This window comes from Thamnophis elegans, chromosome 1 (genome assembly GCF_009769535.1).
Source record: "Thamnophis elegans isolate rThaEle1 chromosome 1, rThaEle1.pri, whole genome shotgun sequence".
NCBI classification, from domain to species: Eukaryota; Metazoa; Chordata; class Lepidosauria; order Squamata; family Colubridae; genus Thamnophis; species Thamnophis elegans.
The window spans coordinates 109,072,126-109,091,363 of NC_045541.1; the positions used below are offsets into that span (position 1 = coordinate 109,072,126).

General features: G+C 40.8%; 2 protein-coding genes across 9 annotated transcripts in view; both read right to left on the reverse strand.

Annotated features, from left to right (window-relative positions):
- The window catches only part of AMBRA1 (autophagy and beclin 1 regulator 1), a 138,538-nt gene extending 132,847 nt beyond the window's left edge, over positions 1-5,691 (reverse strand). For 3 of the 7 annotated variants that reach the window (XM_032226840.1, XM_032226801.1, XM_032226817.1), the window contains exons 1-2: positions 5,464-5,691; positions 4,621-4,715 (exon numbers count right to left, since the gene is read on the reverse strand). The gene's annotated coding sequence lies outside the window, so the exon portion shown is untranslated. The remainder of the gene's footprint in view (positions 1-4,620; positions 4,716-5,463) is intronic. The other 4 variants (XM_032226849.1, XM_032226807.1, XM_032226825.1 and 1 more) reach the window with 4 other exon arrangements.
- A 9,132-nt stretch (positions 5,692-14,823) lies between these two features.
- On the reverse strand, positions 14,824-19,224 carry HARBI1 (harbinger transposase derived 1). 2 transcript variants are annotated; one of them, XM_032226944.1, is made up of 3 exons: positions 18,697-19,224; positions 15,691-16,390; positions 14,824-15,453 (listed from the first exon to the last, which is right to left on the reverse strand). In XM_032226944.1, exons 2-3 carry the CDS (start codon positions 16,358-16,360, stop codon positions 15,077-15,079), a joined length of 1,047 nt encoding a protein of 348 aa, XP_032082835.1. In that variant the 5' UTR covers positions 16,361-16,390; positions 18,697-19,224; the 3' UTR covers positions 14,824-15,076. The 2 variants fall into 2 exon arrangements, with proteins under 2 accessions (XP_032082835.1, XP_032082825.1); XM_032226934.1 differs by lacking the exon at positions 18,697-19,224 and having other exon boundaries at positions 15,691-16,849.
- Positions 19,225-19,238: the final 14 nt, after the last annotated feature.

The following is a 19,238-nucleotide window of genomic DNA, read 5'->3' on the forward strand; positions in this document are numbered from 1 at the left end:
CTACTGTTTAAAAATACCCTAAACAATCTAGTCCAGAATATAACCTTTTCATCATAGATCAGGCTGACAGAAAACCTTTGGTTACAGAAAATTGCATTTTAATTAATAGTCTCTTCCTCCTGCAAGTAAAGCAGGAATTAATGCATTTCTGAATGATAAACAAAATAATCTAAAACAAATACATAGAAAAAATTAAGCTTTCTTTTAGTATACTTCATAATAGTATAATGTGACAAATGAGAAATCAGTCATAAGAAGGCATTTTTATAAACAAGTTTCTTATTAATAGCTTCTGTTGGAACAAACTAAGGAAGATAATAAATAGACAATAAATAAAACTTTCCCAATCAGAAAGAACATTCCAATACACAGATACTAGGAAACTATATATTACACAAGATACCTAACTATAGAACACATTTCAAGGATTAAAATATTGAAAGGTATAAAATATGTAGTCTAAAAGGCTCTCATCTCTGGAAAACAGTCCGCTCTTAAAAGCAATTACATTTAAGTGCTGACAATTCAACCAATACATTGAGTACTCTGAATCTCACGTCTGATACCTCGCTTTTCCATATTCTATGTGGATGCTTTGCATTCATAGAGAGTCTTTTTAGTACATATCTAGAGTTTCATAGAACAAAATTCAATCATACAGGTAGTCCTTGACTTACAACCATTTGTTTAGTGACTGTTGAAAGTTACAGTAGCACGAAAAAAGTGACTCATGACCATTTTTCACGTATTCAATTGTTGGAACATCCTATGGTCACATGATGAAAACATGGAGCAATTGGCAACTGGCATGTATTTAGGACAGTTGCACTGTCCTAGGGTCACATGATCACATTTGTAATCTTCCCAGCTGGCGTCTGACAAGCAAAGTCAATGGGGGAAGCCAGATTTGCTTAACAACCATATGATTCACCTAATTGTGTTGATTTGCTTAACAACTGTGGCAAAAAACATTGTACATTGGGGCAAACCACTGTCTTGCTTAGCAACAGAAATTTTGGGTCAAAATTGTGGCCATAAGATAAGGACCACCTGTATTTATGTTTATTTAGCAATATATCCCACTAAAATCAGATGCAATTTCTTCAGAAGGGCTACTAACTTAAAAAAAAAAACAGTTTTTCAAACTGTTATCTTCCAAATTTCATATTCTAGAATATACACTTTATTAAAATTGATTCATTATTCATTTGCCTATTCCTTTCTCTTGCAATTGATTTGGTATAGGTATAAGGCATTGGTTAATAGCCTATATACACAGTTCTGCAAATTAAACTTCCCAATTCCATCATTTAACAATAATTTATGCATGTTTTAGTTCTAAAATATTAATCTTCTGATTCTTTCTGACTACAGTACTACACGATGCCATTATTTACAGCAATTAATATAATATTGGCTTTATCTTTTTTTAACCCTTTCAATTATGAAAGTTAAATAAGCATTCATTCATTAAATTTATATGGCCATCCATCTCAAATACAAGACTCTGGCGTCTGGGGAAGAAATGGCAAACTGAAGACATTAAAAAGCGGAACTGATGACTGCAGTGGAATGAAGAGCCAGCAAGTCGATTGGCTCTTCGTGACACCGCTACAAAGTGAAGACTTGAGATCGCCCACAAGTACTCCATAAATCGCTCCTCGTGAGGAGACCACAAGATCGTGGTCCCCAGTAGGTTTAGAGCTCTTGAAAGTCATTTTTGCTCAAACCATAATCGACACCTTTATGGGCATTAGGTTCACATACCTTCTTTTCTAATCAGTCAGAAATTGCTTATTAATTGCTTTTCAGCTATTTGGAACCTTTGGAACCATTAGCACCTGGTGAGTTTTTGTCAATCGTTAGTGAAAGAAGTTTTAAGTCCAAATTTAAGGACTTTTTTAAAAAAAAATCTGGAATAAACAGCAAAAGGGTGATTAAAACTTTGATTTTAGAAAGTTGTAAATGGACTAAGGATTTAGATAAATTTGAAGTAAGATTTTGGAATAAATTATAATGAATCCCTCCCATTAGAAAATATTTTTATTTTGAATTCCTTAAAAAAACGATAGGATGGTGATTTTGAAAATTGCACACTGCAGGGAACCAGAAGGCACTAAAGACTACAATTAAATGAGAACATTTAAATTAGATTTAAATTACTAATACAGAATAGAGCAAAATATTTTAACATTGAACGTATTGATGAATATTTTTGAACAATAAATCCAGAACTTAATTTTATAGATAGTGTTTAAAAGAAGTTATAGAACAGGAACAAGTTTTACCAGACACAACTGAGAGTGATCTGAGAGTGGATTTAAAAATCACAAGCTACAAGAATGATATGGAAATAGATGCTAGACTGGATAATGAAACTGGCTATGTCTTAATAATTAAAAGGCATACACAAATAACAAATTCAAAGAGTGACCTGGATAACTTTCCTATGTTGGATTTACAAAAGAGACTGGTTAATTTTGTGAGAAGGGAAAAGAGAAATAATGAAAAGAAATAAAGTTTTAGGACATTATTTGAAGGGATTAAAGACAAGATTGTTAAAAATGAAAGAATATAAAATTAATTTACTTAATTTATCAAAGTTAAAATAGGTATGTTATCTCTCATAACCCTTAATGGAATTTTGTTGACTGGGACTGAATGACAAGGTTTAAGGATTTGTTTATAGATAAGATATGGGAAGTGATCCTTTGTGGTATTTTAAAGGTGATAATTTACTAAAGTTGTTTATACTTGGTATGATGAAGGGCAGAATCATTTTTTATATATTTCTTTTTCTTTACTATATTGTTTCCTTGTTTTGTTTTCTATTTTTATTTACTGCACTTTTTGTTTTTTATTATTCCTTTTTTTAGCTTGTATTAACTTTTATCTTAATAACATTTAATAAAATTACTACTTAAAAATCAAATACATTACTCTGGACAGCTAACAATATTTAAACAAGATAAAAACAGTATACAAAATTATATATATATATTTTAAATAGGATTAAGCATCTGGCCACTTCTTAATGAAATCTCAAGATGATATATAACTAACCTAAATTAAATATTGGGGAAGATAAACTAAAAGTTCTTTAAATGACGTCAATTTTAAAAATTATGAGCTAATTACAAAGTGAAATTCAGTGAAGATAAAAGTAAAGTGTTCACTGCCAGTAAAGTATTTGCAAGTTTATATTTGAATGCTCTTTCCAAGTATTCTTCTCTCAACTCTACAATATTTAAACACAAAGTTATTTGAAAGCAACTTTCAATTCTATTTGCCAAACTTGGAACAGAACCTCTTTCACAGAACTCTATCCAGTCTGGTTGTTGGTACCAATATTAGGATATAACTTTTCCCTGCATGCCACTGCATGCCATTGCAAGTTTGATTGGGTGTATTCTATGTCTCTGAGGGAATTCTGTTCCATGAAACCTTTGGGTTTTTTCCAAAATTTTAAGAGAATATGGATCTGTTCAAGATGATTTAAAAAATAACATAACTTACATCAAATCAATTATATACATATATACATATACATATACATATACACATACACATGTGTTTGTGTGTAAAGGATCCCTGAATATTTTACTCTGCTAGTCATTGCAGACTATAGGCGGTGGTGCTCATCTTTGTTTCGAGGCCATTGAGCCAGTGCTGTTCGAAGATATTTCCGTGGCCATGTGACCAGCATGACGTCACAGAGCACTGTTAGCTTCTCATTGAAGTGGTACCTATTTATCTATTCACATTTGCTTGCGTCCAAACTGCTGGGTTGGCAGGAGCTGGGGCAAGAACAGGATTCACCCCACACCCCATCCCATGGAGCTCAGGTCTTAAACATCTTAAACTGCTCAGCCACCACACCACCCCTTAAAATCAATTTTGCAAAACATGAAAATATTTAGAATTATATTCTAATATTGGTACCAAATACCAGACTGGATAATAGTTCTACAAAAAAGGTCTGTTCTTCACATGGCTCCTAAGCTGCTTTGTTTGTATATTCAAAGCTGAGAGGAGGATACCTGGAATGAATGTTCAAAAATATACTTGCAAGTACTTTATCTAAAATATTAAAAACTGTACTTTTTATCATTACCACAGAATTCCCCAAGCTACGTTATATTACATAACATCCAGGAGAAGACAAGACTAGATCGAACCCCAGGGCTTATTTATACAATCTTTCAAAGTACATGGATTTTATAAATAATGGGCAAAATGCCTTGAAGCAGAAGAATTAAAGCTTTCTTGCTTAAGGGTTAGTATTAGCGTACCCTTATGCTTTAAGGGTGTTTTATTAGATTTACTGGTGTTATTAAAAACAAAAACACTGACAGGAAAATAACAGTTTTCTATTGGCAATACATTGAGGGTTTTTTTTCCCAACTGAGGTGTAGTGCTGGGATCCTTGCAACTCATATTATTACATCATAAAACGATGGTTGGGGGGGGATGGACTTATTTTAGAATTGTTCCAAAAAGATCCAATTTTTTAGAAGTTTTATTTGGATACATTCTGGCAGGAATGATATTAGATATTAAAGAAAAGGACATTGTTTCCTTTTATATAAAAGAAGCTGCATCAGTACAAATGTAACTTACCATATGATGTTGGGGCGATTGGGACGGGCGAGATTGCATTTATTGTCCCACAATGAGCAGCAACCTTCTTTTAAAAGGCGAACAGTCGATCTACCCTGCAATTGTCATTACACAGGTTATGTCTCACTGTGTTTTCTCATTAAAATAAATACACACAGGGTTACCTCCACTTTTTTTTTAAAAAACACCTCTTGCTAAAAGAGAACAGAAGGGGGGGAAAGCCTGTGAGAATTTTTCTAGCAAGGCAGGAGGTCAAACTCTCTTCTCTTCGGGAACCAAAGCAAAACAACAACCCCATCCATCTCTGCCTTCAAAGAGGAACAGAGAAGCAGGAAAAGGAAAAGAACAGAAGGAAGCAGGAAAGATTATGTACGTGTAATTTACGTGTGCTTAAAAACAAACCAAAAACCCACCGGGGAGGATTAAAATATGCCAGAAGATGCTTCAAAAAAAACAAAGCCAGCCAGTTTTGCCTCTTAAAACAGAGAGGCCTCCCGCTCGGAGGAACGCTGACCGCCACGAAAATATCCGCCAGTGGGCCCTAAGGAGTCTCCCCACCACCAATTCGTGGCACCGATATTCCTGAAAGCCTGGCCGAGGAAAAGAGGAAAGGGGGGCTGCGGGGGTAGGTTCCTCGACCGAAGGACGGACGCTCAAGGTGGGCGGGCTGGAGGACTTAAGACGCCAGGCTAGGCCTTACCGCCTCGTAGCCCAGGCGACTCGACCTCCGGCGCCCACTGGGCCCTCACAAACCCTCCCCGCCATCCCCTCGAAAACCGCCACTCTGGCCTCTCCCAAATGAGGAGGGGAAGCAGGCCCAGAGTCTCTAGGCCCGGAGCCTACCTGGGGCAGGGAGCGACCAAGGCCCGGCGGCGCACTCAAACGCCCCCCAAAAACGGCCGGACGTTTCGTTTTTTTTCCCTTGGGGGGGGCGGCGGTTACCGAACTGACCAGCACCTGATTTAGGGGTGGCGGGGGAGGGAAAGCAACCCAAATCCGGCGACGATCTCCCCCGCCTTCTCCTTCCCCAATGCAGCTTTTCTCTCGTCGTTGCCTCTCCGGGTTACTATCAAGGCCAGTGCGCCTAGCCGAGCACCTCGCAGTCGAGTCTGGAGCCGTCGCGAACGAGCACCGAGCCAATCGAGCGGAGGAGTCGAAAGGAGAGCGGAGTTGACGGGCGGGACTCAGAGAAGGAGGTTTCTGTGAGCTTCAAAAGGAAGGAGAAAAGCGGGATTTGCAAGACGTAGATCTTTCAGTCCTGATGTCATTTGATCCTCGCCAAACATCAGGGGAGGCGAAAGCCTGAAGATAACAATAACCAATGCTTCCCCCCTCACGTTTTCCTCTTTCTTTCTCTCTCCTTCCTCTCTTTCAAAAGATAAAAAAAATAGTTTCTGATTAAAAAGAAAACTCACACGTGTAATTTTAAAATATATTATGCTATGGGGCTGTTCATCTGTCTTTTAAAAGAATTCTGTGTGGGGATGTCGCTAATTAATAAATGAAAATGTATTTTAATTGATAAAATAAAATATAGAATGTAGAATAAAAGTATTTCTTATTGAATATTCTTATAGTAGCATGGGTGATGTTATCCAGTTTGGTGTTGAAATGTCTGCAAGAAAACTCCGATTACCAAGGATCCCACATTTATTTAACATTCACCATATTCTATTTCCCTAACATACTGAAAATTTATAGACAAAATTACTATGTGCATCTCACATTTTTTTTGGCATTTTATTTTGCTACTTTTTATAACAAAAAGGTACACATACTTATTTTCAAGAAAGTTTCTTGCTTTCTTGATTTAATCTTATATTCCCTTGATAGTTTTTCCAATAATTCCTGGTATGTTAATCATTTGTCTTTGCCTGTTGTTTTTCTTCTATGGAGTACTTATTGTACTGAGAGCCTCATAAATGTTTGACACAAACTTAATTAATATCTATTTCATATTCTCAACATGGCACATCTAATAAAATGATTTTTCAAGAGAATATTTGTACCCCAGGAATGAACTATGGTAGCATTAATAATGTTATCTAGTTTGGTAATTGAAAGGTCTGCAAAAAAATTATGAAGGCCAGAGACCACCAATGATGTTAAAATGATTTTTAAAATCCACATTAATTTTAACTTTATGCTACCATAACTATCCATGCCATTCAAATGTCTGGTTATAATCTTCTAAAAGCTTTTTTTAAATTTCTTAGCAACATTTTTTTTATCTAGCAACAACCTTCAAAATACAATTTCACCTCTGCTCCACGAAGTATACTAACTCGTGTACCTCCATGTAGAATTCAAGATGCTGGTTGTTACCTATAAAGTCCTCCATGGCATAGAACTCGGTTATTTGTGGGACCACTTCTCCCCAGTTGTCTCTACTCATCTCACTGACAGGAAGACATGCTTCAGGTTCCTTCAATTAAATGATGTCATCATGTGAGACCTTGGAAAGATATCTTTTCTGTTGTAGCACCTGTTTTTTGGAATTCCATACAGCTTTAAATCAGATTGGCCTTGACTCTACTAACATTTTGTAAAGCATTGAAGACTCGGGTATGTTCCAGGGCCTGGAGATCAGGAGATTAGATGGCTTGTTGTCTCTTTTAATCGCTTTATTTGGATTTATCCTCAGAGACTATTTATTTTTTGCCAATATTATTTTAATTATTTTAAGATATTGTAGTTGCCCTGCGTCACATTCACAAAGTATGTAGCCATATAAATTGTTTTAATAAAGAAGTTATTTAGTAGTAACTAAGTACTCCTCACTCCAAAGTATTTGGGACTGGGATTTTTGTAACTGAGATGCAATCAAAAAGCATAATGTAACCAGACAACTTAGCAATGGCAATTCCAGCAGTCTTCAGTTACCATCATTTAGAGAGAGCCATCTGGATCAATAAGCAAGGACTTAACATGATTGCTATGGTACTTCCAGCTTCCTGGCAGCATCTAGTATTAACTTTACTTGTGAGAAGTTGGCAGGGAAGATCACAAACCACAATCACGTGACCATGGGATGTTGTGCTGGTCAGAAATCCAAGCTGGTTGTTTAATCAACATACAATCAAGTACAGGGACACTTTGACATCCACAAGTTCAAGGATCAGTTGTAACTTAATTGCAAGTTCAGTTACTGAATTACTAATTGTTAAATTAGGACCATCTGCATTCTTAGCCCAATTAATCACAGGCTTTAGGTTTAATAGTTAATTAAATGATCTAGATTTGCTAGGTTAGTTACAGAATCAATGAAGTAAAAGGAACCATTTATAGTCCAGTGAAGCAGGTCAGAAATCTAAATTAAAGTACCTGTGACAGATATCTGTCTAAGAGTTGAATCATTTCTCTGGGTAACATTTCCTACTCTTAAAATTGCCTGTACTGTATTTTTCAGAGTCTAAGACGCACTGAAGTATAAAATACGCCAAGATTTTGAAGAAGTGTTTTTTTAAAAAAAACCTTTGCACTCTACAGACCTCCCAAAAATGGTCCGTTTTTTTTGCAACCCCCCCCCCTTTTTTTTTTAAAAGGGCATGAATAGCCTTTAGGAGGCTTGTAGAGTGCTCCTGGGGAGGGGGGCCAAAAACAAGCAAAAATGGCCCATTTTTCACAAAAACAGGCCCATTTTTTTGTCAAAAAAAAAGGGCATGCGTAGCCTATAGGAGGCTTATAGAATGCTCCTGGGGACGGGGGGGGGGGGGCAAAATTGAGCAAAAAAACAGCCTGCTTTTCACTCATTTCTGCTCTCCCCAGCCCCCAGGAGTCTCCTAAAGGATATGCACGGCCATTTTGGTGAAGGATGCGGGGGTTTGGGAGGCAAAAATGGCTGTATTTAGTGTATAAGATGCACCCAAATTTTCAGCCTCTTTTTTGAGGGAAAAAGGTTTGTCTTATACTCCGAAAAATATGGTAAATTCAAGAGATTGGATTTAATTTCTAGTTCTCTATTCATTCTTCTTGTGATTCTCTGAACCTTTCCAATTTCTCCAATTTTTTCTTAAAGTGCACTGCCACAACTGGATATAGTAGTCAAGGTGAGATCTGGCCAATGTAAAATAAAGTGAGATTTCTCTATGTGCTTGAATAATAATAATAATAACAATAACAATTTATACTTTATTCATTAAACATGAAATTCAGCCAACTGAACATTCAAAAATGCATCACAAATACCAGTGACTGGTGCTAATGGTTGATACGGTTTACTGCCAGCGTCCTAGGTATCAACCAAGTACCTTAAAATATAAGATGTTCCGAGTAGCGCAGTTTTTTGCAGTTCTACTGGTGTTATTGCAGGAAGCTGCAATTTGTTGGTGTATCTTGTAAAATTCTTGGACATAGTGCCAAGTGCCCCGATGACAATGGGTATCACTGTTACATGCTTCATTCATAGCCGTGTAGTTTCGATGGCCAGATCGCGATATTTCATTATTTTTTCTAGTTCTTTTTCTTCGATTCTGGCGTCTCATGGAACAGCGATTTCAATAAACTGTACACTTCGGCCCTCTACAACTGTGATATCTGGCGTGTTGTGCTCCAAATGATGATCTGTTTGTATTCAAAAGTCCCACAAGATCTTCACCTTCTCATTTTCGATCACTTTTTCCACTTTATGTTCCCATGACTTTCTGGATACAGGAAAATCATATTTTTTACATAATGACCACTGGATTAATTTAACAACTCGGTCATGTCTAGCTTTGTAACCAGTTTGTGCGATTTTGCTGCATTCACATATTAAATGTGAAACAGTTTCGACTTTGTTATTGCAATGTCGGCAGTTTGGGTTGTCAGGGGATTTTTGTATCTTTGCTTTCATGGCATTAGTTTGTAGTGCTTGTTCTTGAGCAGCCAATATTAAACCTTCCGTTTCTTTCTTGATAATTCCCATCTTAACCCACGTCCATGTCAAGTTGTCATCACATTTTCCTTCAATGTTTTTCAAGTGCTGTCCATGCAAAGCTTTGGTTTTCCATCTATTTAATCTATCGTCCAGCTGTTTTTCCTTATATTATGCCTTTGTTTCTGTTGTTTTTATGCTGTTCTCCATTTTCACAGCCTGCAGCAATTTTTCTGTACTTTGGTTCACATAATCATTCAAACTTCGTTTTTCTTCTTCTACAATTTGATGGATTTGCAATATCCTCCTGCCACCTATTTTTCTTGGCAAGTACAACCTGTCAATGTCACTTCGTGGATGTAAAGCGTGGTACATATTTTTGTGTTACGTAGGATTATTTATTATTATTTGTGTTTTGTAGGATTATTATTATTATTATTATTACTATTACTATTACTACTACTAGATTCTTTGCGCATGTGCGAGACCAAGATGGCTGCGAGGCTCCGTCCGCTCTAAACTACCCGACGAAAAATGCAGATAAAACCGCGAGTAACAACTTTAAAATATAATATGAGAGGCTTGTCCGGGAGGCTTGAGACCCTGGGAACCCGAAAAGATCAGCTAGCGGTAGGGGTTACCTCTTCAGGGATAGCCCCGGACCGCAAAAGCTCCAGCATCTTCAGCGGCTTCCATGCTGGTCTGGCCGCTCGGCAGCGAGGAGGGGAATCTCGGCCTGGAAACGGCGGCGGCGTTCTTCGGCGGCTCCGGCGCCTATTTCATCTTTCAGCTTCGCCTGCCCGCGACGGGAGCGCCCTACGGCCGTGGGACCACCCCCAGGACCGTCTCCAAGCCGTTTGGACGTTACGACCGCGGACCGCGTGGATTCTGGCGGTTCCAGCGGTCTCCGTGCTGTTTCGTCCATATCAGCTGTTCGGCGGCGAGGAGAGGAACCTTAGCTCGGTGGCAGCGGCGTCGTTCTTTAGCGGCCTCATCGCCTGCCCCACTTCCCTACTCTGTCTGCCTGCAGTGGGGACGAGGAACGGGGGAGACCACCCTTGGACTTTACAGACCTGGATGATCCCATTGGCTCTAGGGATTCCGCTGGTTCTCGGGCTGCCTCGGCCATTTAACACTGAGGAAGCAAGTTCCATCTGGAGAACAGCGACGGTGTCCCCTGGCAATTACAACGCCTGTTCCATCTTTTTACCCTACTTATTTTTAGTGGTGTGCCTTGGGAACTCCTTGGAGTGGTTTTACCCCCAGAAGGAAAACTTTGGACCTGGGCTGCGGGTGGACAGACGATGGCAGCATTGTGTGTTCGCACGGAACCCCCGCAGGACCTTTTGACCAACAAATTTGCAGAAGAATAGAGGGGCTATAAGACACTCCCCCATATATTCCATCTGAACTATAATTGGTCCCTAGCCACTTTAACTCTGAACATTAAGAGCCAATTTTGCCATCTGAACTCGCACCTTAAATTTTAATCAACTGCGCAACTACTTTAGTTTCTTTCTTTTCTTTCATCTTTCTCTTCTTTCTTTGTATGGGATATGCATGAGATACGTATGAGATGAATGAATGTCCCACTTTTTATTATTATATTGTTGTAAATTTTTGTGTTTTAACTCTTACGTGGGGACTGTTTGGGGGAGTGCATGGGTATGTATGATTCGGAGGACCTGCCGGGAGATGCGGGGGCCATGGGGGTGGTTGAGGGGACCAGAGACACGGGAGAGGGTCGGGGTATTACGGTCGTAACAGGGAGGGGCAGATACGGCGGGGACTTTAGGGCAGGCCATTACCGGGGAAGGAGGGTTCGCTACATTACAGAGATCCCTCCTTCCGGCCCTATGAGTCCCACTCCGAGACCAGATGGCGCAAGTAATCAGGACCCTGGACTCAGGCTGCTGTCGCTAAATGCCAGGTCTGTGGTACATAAAGCTCCTCTCGTCCGGGACTTAATTTTAGACGAGAGGGCAGACCTGGCATGTATTACTGAAACCTGGCTGGGCCCAGAGGGAGGAGTCCCCCTTGTAGAGCTGTGCCCAGAAAGATTTCAGGTGCTACACCAGCCGAGAGCCCAGGGAAGGGGTGGGGGTGTGGCCATTGTTATCCGGGAGTCGTTAGTTCCTCGTAGGGTCCCTGCTCCGGAGCTTGTCGGGTGTGAGTCTCTGCTGATAAAGTTGGACCTCAAGGGTCAAGTGGGTCTGCTGTTAACGTACCTGCCTCCCAACAGCGTTGCAGCAGCCCTCCCCTCGCTCCTCGAGTCGGTAGCCGAGCTGGCAATTGAGTTCCCTAGGTTGATGGTCCTGGGGGACTTTAATTTGCCGTCGCTCGGTGAAAACTCTGATGGGGCGCAGGAGTTCATGGCTTCCATTACAGCCATGGGCTTGACCCAAGTAATTCGGGGCCCAACCCATTCGGCGGGTCACATACTCGACCTCGTATTCCTCTCGGAGCAGTGGATTTGTGATCTTGGTCTGAGGGGTAACGACATCATACCCCTGTCGTGGTCAGACCACTGCCTACTGAGGCTCGACTTCCGGAGACCAAACCCCCACTGTAGGGAGGAGGAACCGACCAGGTGGTTCCGCCCCAGGCGACTTATGGAACCGTTAAGGTTCCAGACGGAGCTTGGGGTCATTCCTGATACTTTCGCCCACAGTCCGGTAGAGACTCTGGTTGCTGCTTGGCACTCGGCAGCATCGGAGGCCCTCGACCGGATTGCGCCACTACGGCCCCTCCGAGGCGGCGGATCCCGGAGACCTCCTTGGTTCACCGAGGAACTCCGGGAGATGAAGCGCCGGAGGAGATGCCTAGAGCACCGATGGAGGTCCGATAAGTCCGAATCGAACCGAGCAATGGTAACCACCAGCACCAAGGAATACACCAGGGCACTTAGGGCAGCGAAAAGATCTCACATAGCCACCTTGGTTGCGTCCGCTGAGTCTCGCCCAGCCGCCCTGTTTAAGATAACCCGCTCCCTACTAAATAAAAGGGAAGCGGGGGAACCCTTGCAGGGCAGAGCTGAGGATTATGCCCAATTCTTAGCGGACAAAATTGCTCGGTTTCGGTCGGACTTGGACTCCATCCCCGCAGTTCCAGCCGAGGCACAAGAGGATCAAGTAGACCATCTCTGGGTTGAGTTTCAAGATGTTACCCCCGGGGATGTGGACAAGGCCATGAGGGCTGTAAGTGCCTCCACCTGCGTACTGGACCCGTGTCCCTCATGGCTGGTTACTAACAGCAGTGAGGTGACACGAGGCTGGATCCAGGCGGTTGTTACCGCCTCTCTTCGGGAGGGGAACTTCCCCGCCGCACTGAAAGCGGCGGTGGTGAGACCCCTCCTAAAGAAGCCATCTCTGGATCCAGCTGTTCTTAATAACTATCGCCCAGTCTCCAACCTTCCCTTCCTTGGGAAGGTTGTTGAGAAGGTGGTGGCCTTCCAGCTCCAACGGTCCTTGGAGGAAGCAAACTATCTTGACCCCTTCCAGTCAGGCTTCAGACCTGGTTACAGCACAGAAACCGCTTTGGTCGCATTGACCGATGATCTCTGGAGAGCCAGAGATGGAGGACATTCCTCCATCCTGGTCCTCCTTGACCTCTCAGCGGCTTTCGATACCATCGACCATGGTATCCTTCTGCGACGACTGCGGGAGGTGGGAGTGGGAGGCACCGTGTTGCGGTGGTTCTCCTCCTACCTCTCGGACAGGTCGCAGTCGGTGTTGGTGGGGGGGCAGAGATAGTCCCCTAGGCCCCTAACATATGGGGTGCCTCAGGGCTCGGTCTTATCCCCCCTACTATTCAACATCTACATGAAACCACTGGGAGAGATCAGCCGCAGGCACGGGATCAGATACCATCAATATGCGGACGATACCCAGTTGTATCTGTCCGCCCCGTGCCAACTCAATGAAGCGGCAGACGTGATGAACCGTGGCCTTGAGGCCGTTATGGACTGGATGAGGGTTAACAAGCTTGTACTCAACCCAGAAAAGACCGAGTGGCTGTTGTGCTTCCCTCCCAAAGATTCGACCAATATTCCATCACTCAGGCTGGGGGGTCAAATTTTATACCCCTCAGAGAGGGTTCGCAACTTGGGAGTCCTCCTGGATCCACAGCTATCGTTTGACCACCACCTGACGGCTGTGACCAGGGGGGCATTCGCCCAGGTTCGCCTGGTGCGCCAGTTGCGACCCTACCTGAATCGGGAGGCTCTCACAACAGTCACTCGGGCCCTTGTGACCTCTAGGCTGGAATACTGCAATGTGCTCTACATGGGGCTGCCCTTGAAGAGCATCCGGCGACTTCAGCTAGTGCAGAACGCGGCCGCGCGAGTGATTGTGGGTGCACCTCGGTTCACCCACATAACACCTATCCTCCGCGAGCTGCGCTGGCTACCTGTCGATCTCCGGATGCGCTTCAAGGTGCTATTAGTCACCCATAAAGCCCTGCATGGTAGTGGATCTGGGTACTTGAGAGACCGCCTTCTGCCAATTACCTCCCTGCGACCAATTAGATCTCATAGATTGGGCCTCCTCCGTATTCCATCGGCCAGCCAGTGCTGGCTGGCAACTACAAGGAGGAGGGCCTTCTCAGTAGTAGCCCCGACCCTTTGGAACGAGCTCCCCGTGGAGATTCGTACCCTCACCACCGTCCAGGCCTTCCGCACAGCCCTTAAGAACTGGCTAGCCCGTCAGGCCTGGGGACAAGGATAGCCGCCCCTCCCGAATGATGAATGAATGTTGCTTATTACTTTTATTATATGTGTCTACGTCATTGTTTGTATTCCCCCTTCCTGATTTTATGTGAGCCGCCCTGAGTCCCCTCAGGGAAAAGGGCGGCCTACAAATGTTAATAAACATTCAAACATTCAAACATACCAGTATAATTATTATTTGATGATTAGATCTGAATTTACCTTTTTTGGAACAACTTAAGTTCTCACAGATTTTTGGCAATTATCATAGTCGTTTAAGGTGTATTCAGATTTGCTCATAGGTGTCACATAGAGGGAAAAACAAATTATGAAATATTTCTTGATATAATCCTTGTGACCTACATTCTTGAGGGTAATGCCAAGATGCTAATATAAAAGAATACGAATTTTGAAGTGACACATCTTTTTAGAACTCTATCACACTTCAACACAAATGTTATTTTACACAAGTAATTGATAACTAAAATGAAATTTAAATTATGCAACTAAATAAATTATATAATCGCGATAGTGAGCAATAAATTGCAAATAGCCATCTGAACTTAATTATTTTGAATTTAATTTCAAAGAAAACAAAATTTCATTTTGCAAAACTTTAAAATAAAGCATTTTATCAGGAAAATAAACCTATTAGATTTCATGTTACTGTATATATTTAATTATTTTTAATAAAGATGGACACTGAAGACAACCATGTATTTCATAGATGCAACATGTACAATAGAATCAAAATACTTATAGACACATTCAATGTTATTTTTGCAAAGTACTGATAAATAATATTATCCTCTTGGCAAATTCTATTAAAAAAATCCTCAAACTATATTTTCTTCTATCTTTTTTTCTTAAAACCAACATGATATTCTCAAATTTGGTTAACCAAAATGTGTAAGCAATAATTCCTGGCGAACTCTGTCAGCTTCAGAGTCAAGAGATTCCATATGCTCATATTCTTCCTCTGGATGTTCCACTTGTTCTGAATATGAGGAAGACCATATATCCATCCCATGCTCCAAAGAGATATTATGAAGAACGCAGCAAGCAAGGATGATGTTTCCTGCTTTTTCTGGAGAATATTGTAATGTCCCTTTTGATCCATCCAAACAACGGAACCGAGCCTGGAGTGTTCTGAATGTTCGTTCAATAATATTATGAGTTGCTGAATGTGCCATATTATATCTGTACTCTGCAGGTGTTTCAGGAATATGCAGAGGAGTCATTAGCCAGGTGCAAAGAAAGAAAGAACTATCACCTATAAAATCAAGAGAAAAAAATGAGATTCCTAGTAAATAGCAAAAGATTTTACTTTTATTTTCAGCAACCGATATTTGAATCTGAAATCCCAGCAAAGGGAACAAAATATACATCTTAAGCTACACTTATATTTATAAAAGGCATTTTATGATGCAACTACGTTTGGGTTAATTTACATGTCAATAAATCAATTAGAATTTTATTCAAAGCAGATTAGCAATCAGCACGAACCTACCAAGTAGCCAGCCATCTTTCTGCATACCAGCTTCAAATTGGTTTCTTAGAGCCGACTGCTGAAGCACAGTGCAGTCCTGCAGGCTTCCTGGCCAGTGTGTTTCCGCACTTAGCAGCCTTCCCCTGGCATTACACACCATCAGACAATTTAAAGAATGAAGGCCCTTCCGATTCACATACGATAAATCCTCAGCATTGGGTGCCTTTATTGCTACATGATTACAATCAACCAATCCTAGTACACCTGGCATACCTGCCAGCCCATAAAAATCATCTTTCGTAAGTTGTATTGACACTTCATCCTCTGGGAAATGAATAAACTGAGAGGCTCTTTCCACCAAGGCATCAGTAACATTGGCAACACAGCGACTCATAGACGCTTGGCTAATGCCAATGGCATCTCCCATGCGAGTCTGAAATGAACCAGAAGTATAAAAACCTAATGCAGCGAGAATCTGTGTTTCTGGGCTGATGGCCCTGGATCGTTGAGTCGGACGAGAAAGATTGGCCCCTAGAAGATCCACCAAATGATAAATGAACTGACGTGGAAATCCATACATAGATACAAGATATTCATCAGTAACATCCTCCAGCTTGAAGCGATCCAGTGTCCTATGTCCACGTCCATATAGCAAGAGGTCACAATCAATAACTGCTATGGGAATAGCCATAATAGATTTATCTTCCTTCTCTGTGTTGACCTTCATTGGAAAAGAATGCAGTCAAAAGAAAGCAAAAAAGAAAATACAGCATATTGCACAATTTTCCTTCTCTTCTTTCTATTTTAGTTCAACATAAATCACATTGACTTAAATAGCACAATTTTTGAATATGACAGAAAATTCATTTATATATAGGAACTCTCATTTTATATGATATTATTGCTGTAAAACCAAAGTACTGTATAAAATTCTGTAAATGCAAGCAAAAGATACAATATGTAATAAAGATTTCCTACAGTATCATGTGCCAAATGCCTACTAAATACATTTTACTGAAAAAGAAGGAAATGAGGTCTCCATAAGATTTTGCTATTGACTCCAGTTAATGATGAATTATAGCAATCTGTCTGGTAAAATTTTAATGATTTTTAAGTTAAAATTTTACAGGGCCAGGAAATATTTTAGCACAGCGGTTCTCAACCTGTAGGTCGCGACCCCTTTGGGAGTCGAACAACCCTTTCACAGGGGCACCTAAAACCATCAGAAAACACATATTTTTGAAAAAATACGGAAAACATAAAATAATTTTATGGCTGGGGGTCACCACAACATGAGGAACTGTATTAAAGGATCGTGGCATTAGGAAGGTTGAGACCCACTGTTTTAGCATGAAAGAATATACAATTAATATTGCCCCAAAGTCACATATAAAACTTGAAAGTTTATATATTCCATAAGAAATAATATTTTACATTCTCCAAATCAGTCAAACAAGTTTAGGAAAATGTTTCCTAAACATTAATCTGTTTGCTCCAGTTTTGTGCAATTTATATACCGTATAACTTGTGATCATTTATACAATTTTCCTCATTAAATATTAATTTCCAGATCTATACAATCTAACATTTGATATCAATGATATGTGTTTTCATCTAAGAGGTCATCATCTACAGGCAAAAATACAGGGACGTTCATATCCCCAACTAAATATATCTTTAACCTCAGAAGTATTATTTCTGGTGCTTAGCCTAATTTTTGAACTTTACCTCCAATTTGTTCCTTCCAGGTAGAATGACATATGTCAAACAAAATAAGAGAGATCAAACCTTATGGTTGGAAATTAATCTTTAGCCAGTATTTGAATATACTTAACCATGCCCTTGTTTGAACCCTCAGCAGCTTGCCTCTAGACATAACGTGGCGTTAGAAACATACCACACTAACTTACATTGTTTTTCCTAGCCTCTAGAGTCCCTACTAAAATATAATTAATATAGTTGCAAAGTTTATAAAGTACTAAACATTTTAATTATTTATTTAAAACATTACAGTAATTGTTTGAAAATATTTATTATTGAATATGTGTGTGTGTGTGTGTGTGTGTGTGTGTGTGTGTATAGTTAAATTAGGAGCACAATGGCTCACTGGTTAAAAACACTGAGCTTGTTAGCTAGAAAACACACACAGGTTCGAGACCCTAGCTCTGCGTGACAGTGTGAGCTCCTGTTCCTGCCCACCTAGCAGTTCTCAGGCATGCAAATCTGAGTAGACTAATAGGTACCACTTTAGTGGGAAGGTAACACCATTCTGTGCACCTTGGCATATAGTCATGTTGGCCACATGAACATGTCTTCAGACAACATTGGCTCTCTCGGCTTAAGTAACAGAGATGAGCACTGCCCCCTCAAGTCGGACATGACTGGCAAGGGGAAACCTTTACCTTTAACTTTATATACTTAAACAAATTGCATAATCCATTATTGTGAATTCCTGTACTGTTAGATATCTGTACATTTAGAGGGGTTATTTGTGCAGCCAAACACATTTCTCAAGCTACAAATTGTTTGGAGAACAAAGGGACCTTCAATAATGATGCTGGCAACACCTGTTTTACTATGTAGAAAACTTGTTTGTATGACATACTGAGCCACAAACCACGCAACCGCATTTTGAGCTAGCATATCTTGCCGGTTACTTGCTGTGGTCCTTAGACCAAGGATCCCCAAATCTTCAGCCTGTTGACCCCCTTCATGAAATTTCAGACAGTTCATTGACACACAGACCCCAACATTATATGAAAATAATTAACATTAACATACTACAAACAATAACAACAGAGAATCCCATCCACCCTTGAAGATCAATACTGATCACTTTGAGGAACTTTTGTCTTAGATTAAGATAGCAAGAACCAATTTTAATTAAAGTGAACAGAAAGCACTGGAAATGGATGGTGGAGAAGGGCAGAGAAGCATAAAATTAACCCATTTCCGAACAAACTATAGCTGACTATGGGCACCTCATATTCCATATTCATGTATTTGTGATACAAATTTAAGACTTACTTTGAAATGAGCGGCCCAAACAGAAATCAGCTAAGTGGCACAAGAGAATGCTTTAAAGCACGAAGCATTTCATCAGTCGCCCTTAGCCCCTTAGAGGCTCTTGTCATGGTCAAGGAAGGGTTTGCTTGGAAGTCATTTTTTAGGGGGACCAAAAGCCGGTGTAAGGGACTGCGTTCCCCGCACTGCCTAAGGCTGTGAAGGATGTGCTTGGATATACGATCCAGAAAGAAAGAAAGAAACGTATGCGGTGGGAGGAGAAGAACTAGTACGTTCACCTCGTTTTCCCTATCCTAGGATTAGTCCAAAGTAGCCAAAAACGCCGATTCCGGGTTCTCTCCTCAGCGCCGGGAAAGCCAGGCGGAGCTTTCCACTCTCGCACGACGCACAAACTGCTGTTTCCCAAACGCAGATTCCTCACAAGTATGGTTTTTTTGGATGTATGTAGTTTTTTAAAAAATATATTTGCACCCGGGCCTTCTTATTCATGAACTTATGAGCGTAGCGGCCTAATTCCCCTCGAGAGAGAGGCAGAAATCAAACTG